General features: G+C 32.7%; 1 protein-coding gene across 1 annotated transcript in view; it reads left to right on the top strand.

Moving 5' to 3' along the window:
- The first annotated feature begins 3,865 nt into the window (after positions 1–3,865).
- Positions 3,866–7,147, top strand: part of LOC118180936 (uncharacterized) — a 54,730-nt gene continuing 51,448 nt past the window's right edge. Inside the window, exon 1 of the mRNA XM_035350017.2 lies at positions 3,866–4,115. Within this exon, the coding sequence (XP_035205908.1) occupies positions 4,002–4,115 (114 nt within the window). The 5' untranslated portion in view covers positions 3,866–4,001. The remainder of the gene's footprint in view (positions 4,116–7,147) is intronic.

Raw genomic sequence — 7,147 nt, 5'->3', positions numbered from 1 at the left:
TATTTTTGTTATCTCTTTCCGAAATTGACGCCACCACTGTGTCTGTTTTAAGCTCACCTTTACTTTCCCGTTTATTTTCAAATTTATTATCATGTAAAATAGTATTATGCCTTAATGAACATAAATCACAGCGTATATTCGAGCTGCAACGGGCAGATGTATGAGACTTACGAAAGCATAAATAGCATCTGTTAGCCAATTTTAGATTTTTTCTTTTTTCCTCAATTGGAATTGCGCAATTTGAAGTAGAATGTTTCAAAGATTCATTTTCTATCTTCCCACAAAATATACAATCGGCTGTTGATGTATTCATATTCAACGACGCAACTGCTGGAACAAAATGTTTGTTTTTGAAGGCAGTATGATATTTCTCACTTTTAATAAGGTCTCGCGATTGATGTTTATGTTGTTCGGTTCTAATGTTAAACTCGGAATAGTTTGGCGATGTTTGGAAAAACGTACGCTCTCTGCTTTCAACTTCCTTCTTCAGAAATTCCAAAATGTTAGTTACTGTGGTTTCTGTGTCAGGGGTTAAAGATCGATTAAACTCTAAAACCAATTCGCTAGGAAGTATCCTCATTAACAGTGGGCATAACAAATAGCTGTAAGAATTCCAAGTAACGTTAAGGGAATCAAGGCTTCTAATTTCAATTTCTAAGCTATCATATAAGTTACGTAATGTTTTAATATCATCCATTTTTTTAACTGGCTTTAAATTCAGCAGACGATTCATATGTGCATTTATTAAAATGTCCTTTCTACCAAACCTTTCTTTCAGAATATTTATTGCCTTAGCATAATTTTCGGCAACTAACGGTAATCCCTTTATTGACATTAAAGCTGTGTCCGCTAGTAAAGATGTGAGGTAATTAAATTTGTCTACATCCTTTAAAGCAGAGTTATTATGTATAGCAGATTCGTATTGAGCCCAAAAACTTTGAAATTCACATATTTCGCCTTTAAATTTATTTATGGTTAGTTTCGGAAGTTTAGCGCCATTTGTATTTGTGTTCTCTACCGTATCTATAGTAGCAGAATTAGATGGCAACTCATTTAATTTAACACATTTTCTATTTCTAAATATTCTGCTGATCTTCGATTTACACAAGGTAATTTTATTTTTATATTCCAAGCTATCCTGTATTTCAGTTTCGTACTCTTTTTTATCTGTTAGGATAGATTCGATTTCAGAGTTCAATATTAGTATATCGTTTTCATTTTCATTTAAGATGGATAAATCATCTTCTAATAAATCAAATTTAATATTATCCGATTCTATTTCCTTTTCCATTTTAGCTATCAGTCTTGTTACTGATGCTCTTAACATTCCTCGCTTCTTTTTTAGTGCTTTTAACTTATCCATCTTAATAATCAATATTCAATCACTAATCGAACAATAATAAATACTTAAATCACAATATATATAAAGATCACTGTTATCTCGGAATTTCGGCACCATGTTGCAACTTATGATCTTTTTTCTTATTCTTATTATTTACATTTTAACAACATCGATAAGTGAAATTTTGCTTACCTTTCTTAATAAATATCCACAGGAACGCTTGGAATTCCTTTTCATTTTTATCACACAGAAGCTTTATTTACAGCTATGTACAAGAATTGTATGCTTATATTAGAACATTCATCATGGTTTTCTGGTTGCCACTACATCTATCTCAAAAATCCGCAATGCGGTAAGAAAAATATAACAAGCTAAAAGTAAAAAACACTGCGCCCTGTCGTGGCCAGCTACATAAACTGTAACATGTGCTTGTAGTAACTTAAATCTTGCTGTTGTAAATTTTTTTGAAAGGTAAATTCTTTTATAAATAAAAAATTCATTACAGATGGAAGTACTGGAATGTGCGCCCATTGGAAGTCCTCTGACTTGTTTAAAAAGTTGATTTTGAAATTTAATGTAGTTATGAAAAATGGTGCATTTTAGGTAGGTTTCCCATTTACTAAAGTCCGTAATTGTGAGCATAGCAGGGAAGAGTTTAGACAGATCTAGTAGACTAGCATAGATTTCTTCTAAAGGAAGTGAGGTATATGTTTTCAAAGTCATAGCATTTAATGTTTTGTATGTCAATTTTCTGAATGGCATTAATGACAGGAGTGTTATTATTGATGATCCAGCAAAAGTTATGATTAGTGTTACAATCGTTGAAAATAACTTTACAAATTTTTTAAAGCTGAATTGCAAAATAATAGTCTACATTATTCGTGTAGTGTAGTTCTATTTGCTAAGCATCTGAATTTTAATGGTGCTTTATCGAATTTGGGATGCGCATATAGGTTAGTAAATCTGTTGTGTTTTGGATTTAAAGAGATATTTAGTTTTTTATGAAAAGTTTTAATTCTGTTAATTATAAATGTTTCTGTATTGTTTGCTAATTGATAGGAAGTTGCCTTGAAAAGTTTTTTTATTAATAATTTCTGCGTAGAATTGTTTTTATATAATGCTTAAGATATTACTTGCTTTATCCATTTTGGTACTAGTAAAAAGTTTTTTTTTATTTTATTTTATTTTTTATTTTTTTATTTTTAATATCAGATAGTAGTTGTGACCAATTTAATGTACTTTGAAACTTGAGGTGATTAAGTGCGGTAGAAATACTATATCACAGATCACTTGTTTTCTTCTTTTGTGATGTTTCGCAATTTTTAGCCCAGAGGGCCAATTTGCGAAGAAGGACTATTAATTTCGTTTTGGCATTTTGCGTTTGTTCACTATAAACGGCGTTTCACTCTTCAAATTGTTGCTCCCAAATATTAGAGCCCTGCATTATATTTAAAGAAATTAAATAATGAAGAATCTGCATGAATGTACGTATGTTTATCACCCTGTGAAAAAACAACGGTATCTAGAGGCATCAAATTTTGGATGACGTAGTTCTCCACTCGAATATGGGCATCTGGAAAGCCAAATTTGGAATTTGTTTTATTATCTATTTCATATTTTGTAAAACTTTAAACGAATTTTTGATTAATAAACTCAACGATTTGAAAACGAGGAATGGCATCTCTGTACGGTTAAAATAATTATAATAATAAAAAAAAACATGTTTATCTCCAGCGCGCGAGACTGTCTATCAGAAATTCTAAAGATATGCTTTTTTTAAATTATTTTGTGATATTGCTATTGATCTGAATTTTATGGTTTAAGTACGAAGAACATGATATTTAATAAATACAGGTAACACACAAAATGTTAAAAAAAAAAAAAAAAAAAAAAAAAAAAAAAAAACGCCCCTTTGAACGTAAATTTGAAAGCTTCCAGATTTTTTTATAATTATTTTTATTAATTTACTTTTTAATTAAACAAAATTAATGATCAACTTTTTTTTCGAGCCTAACTTGCAAAGTGAAATTTTCAGATTATATTTCATTTAAAAAGCGTTTAGAGGTAAAATTCCGTTGATACTGATTATCTTGCTCCTCAACTTCATATACGGAACAAAGGCTCAATAATTTAATAACAATAACTGAAAACAAATAAATAAATAAGAAAAATTAAGCTGTTGGCTTTGTTATTATAGCGCGTAATACTTTTTTTATAGGATTTCATTGAAATTAAAGCTTTAAAAGGGAAATATTTTAAACTTCACTAAGGAATGCTTTAACCGGGACGATGTTTATGAAAAAGAGCCATTTTTATTATTATGTCAAAATATGTGTGACTGTAGTTTATTGGGGTGGGGGAGGACTTAAAAAGTTAGCGCGAATAAACGAGAAATACGAAGTTTTCCACTCCTTACGTTTAGCGCCAAATTTTTATTCTAGCCCTACTTGGCGATTTTCCATCTTTCACAACGATATCTTTTCATGCAACCCTGCAACAAGCCGTTCTCGTGGGCGAATCTATTTTTTCCGGAGAGTAAACAGAAGTCGGCTTTTCGCGTGAGTTGCCTATCCCTGATCTGAGGAAAAATTTAATTCGCAATTCGAACATATCTGCTAAATTTTGTAACGTTCGGTGCCGAATCCGCTTTCTAAACAAGATGTCTCACTCAGTTACAGTTACGAGGACAACAACAACAACTTCAGCAACGGCAATTATTTTGAATACTGGAATATTAAAGACTCCATCTGGTTTGCTTAAACTCTTCGAAACGGTAAATATATAGAAATGATACGTTAATTTTTTATAAAATAATTGCTATTTTGAAATAGTTTTTCGGAACTTTTTAATTTGAATTTCTCTGGTCTGCTATTTCGAAATATTTTGCTTAATTTGAACTTATAACTCGTTGTTGAATAATAATGCAGTTGACTTGTGAAATGTGCAATTTGGTCATAGAATAAAATATTACGAAAATATGAAAATCGTATTGTCATGATACGTAACTTTTTGTTATGGAGAATTGTAACAAAATAGTTTTAGATGAATTCATAATATTGTCATCTGAGTTATGCAAGTTCTGGCTATCAAGTTTTGGTTTTTGTTTCCGGTTTATGCACAGATAAAAAAAGGAAGATCTAATTTTAGTAAATAAGTTCAGTACTATTATTTATACAAAGCGGTGTATGTTTCGATCTAAATTTGTGTGTATATGAAACCCTTTAGGATTGAATTCTGTTAAGTCATGGCAACGCATTTAAACTAGCTACCTGCTTAAGGGAAAGATTTGTGTTCGTGGAGTATTATCAAAGGAAAACTGATACCTATTGGCGTAACTGTAGAGGAAAATTTACGCATCCCGCGAATAAATTTTAATATTGTATTTGTTGCAAATACGGTGCTTATTATTTTAGAGACCTAGAGATATGGACTGAGCTTATGTGCATGACAGGTTGTTGAATGAAAAAGGAGATAGAATGAATAGATTGGAGCTTTGTTCACTGCATGCTTGTAGTATGTCACTGTATGCTTCTATCTCTAGGGTAAGGTGCGAGAACTTCTCACGTCGGTAACAATCAGTAAATTTAGTTAGCTAGCCGAGTAGCTTAGTGTTCTGTTGTTTTCCTTTTTTTTTTTTTTTCCTTTTTTTTTTCCCTCTAGAGTCGTTACTTCTGATGCATACTTTTCTTCAGTCACCGGTTGCTTGGCTGGTTGCATGGTTGCATAGTTCATTTTGCTATAGAGACACAAACTGCTTGTTTAACAACCATGTTTTTGTTTTTTATTATATCTACTTTATATCAATACTTATGTTGGAGCAGTGCATAATTTTTTAATGTTGCTTTTCAACGAATTAAAAGTGTAGCCATCGGAAATTTCTTTAAGGTCTTTAAGATTTCAGATAGAAACTAAATATATGTTCAGTTTTTTTCTTTGTGTTATTATGATTAGTATTATTAATGTATTTTCTTGATAAATGTTTAATAAGTGAAATTTAAAATGTTGTTAATTTTTTATTTTGTTTAAAAAAAAATTCAGGGCCAGCAGCTGCTTTTAGAACGTGCATTCGGCCCGCATTTAATTTGAGTTCGAACCCACTGTTCTAGTAAGATTATTTTTAGTGATTTTTTATCGCCTCAGAACAAAATACACTAGTTGCGAACTGGAACCTGCCACCGTATGACTGGACACCGGAATATGTTATTGGATATTCTGGATAGCGCAGTGGTTCCCAACCGTTTTTGCTCCATGCATCCCTTTCACCACTGCTAGAAGATCATCCCCCCATTCCTTTCCAGAAATTTAAAAATGCATGTATATTTAATTTATATTTCGATAATTTTTTATCCGCCCACCAGGAAGCAGGTGCAGTGAAGCTGACCGTATTTTGCCCTGAATGTATGAAGTTCCTGTCTAGGGAAATCCCTTCCCTCCCCCCAGTTAAGAAACCCTCTGTTAGCACCAGGTGTGACTTCAAAAGGTAATGCTGTTTTCTGCGGACATTTGCATTCAGTTTTTATGATAATACCTAGACTAGAAGCAGCTTGAATTTTTGTATGGTCAGGACTGCTTTATAAAACAGTGCTTAGTAATAAAAGTATGGTACCTTTTGTAAGTCGTCCTCTATATATAGAAAAAAAAAAAAAAAAAAAACCATCTGTAAGGCTACTCGGTTTATGAAGTTTTTCCCACAGATTCGTAAGGATGCGGGTACCTTGCCGGACGCTATTATGAAGATTTCTGTTTTTTCGAAGAGTAGTTGACGTAAGTGCTACAGATTTATGACGAGGCACCGTTATGAAGGGCGTCGTCTACCTATATGTCTTGTTGACACTCTTGACGATATTTGTCTTCACATGATATGAACATGATGGCTGTCTTTTAAATAGAAAAACTTATGTGGATTCTTTCCTCAAAAGTTGCTTTGGAAATAAGCTTTAACTTGGAAAATACTTGACAAATTGGAGGATGTGGTTGTTGATTAGTTCTCACGTTCGCTAGATTTTGTCTTCCATGATTTCTTCCTGTAAAATTACCTAAGGGAGCAATTTCGCTTCTAATCATAAATCGCACAAGGCATTAAAAATTGCAGAACCGAAACATTCAGAGGCCCGGTGACAATAACCTAGTTACAATACTACTTAGTCCAATTCAGAGGCCTGGTAAGAATAACGTAGTGACAGTACTACTTTGTCACCCTGAAAAATATTTTTTTTTAAGTTCACATGCGCGTTCAACTAAAAATGCTGATTTGAACTTCATCTGCACAAATTTCTAATATTTTTCCTCTTTGATAATAAACGACATGTTTGCATAGATGTTCTTTCTCGTTTGCCACTGTATTATAGTCGAAGCACATGTTTAGGAGACAGCACGTCTGTTGAAATTAAATAAAAAGCGCTTTAAAACTTTTTATATCTGCAAATGTCACCTGTCTTCCAACGTCTCCGAAACAGGTAATTCTACCCCCTTCAGTTCATGGATTTACTGAATAGAAAGTTCCTGTCCACCAGCGGTATCGCTGAACACTAATAGCTCGACATGGGTTCAGATCTCGGCGAATGGGCTAGATGCAAGAGAGTTTTCGTAGTTTTCTAGAGTATAATGTGAAAACGAGCTTGTAATCCACTTAGAACTTCTTCACGAAGGCATCCCTTTCCATAAGTAAATAACAGTCGAGTGCTTTGCAGTAAGTCTCCGTAAGCTCGAATCGCTTTACTGTTAATAGCCACTGCCTAGTCGGCTATCGAACATTTCAAGCGAAAGTTAAAATGGATAAGGTCTTAGAAGGAAATTCAGTGTGCA

Source organism: Stegodyphus dumicola, chromosome 8 (assembly GCF_044657685.1).
Source record: "Stegodyphus dumicola isolate Sdum_Otavi_A_Nest chromosome 8, ASM4465768v1".
Classification (NCBI taxonomy): Eukaryota; Metazoa; Arthropoda; class Arachnida; order Araneae; family Eresidae; genus Stegodyphus; species Stegodyphus dumicola.
Note: the sequence above shows the minus strand (reverse complement) of the source record. Positions and strands in the feature narration are given on the sequence as shown.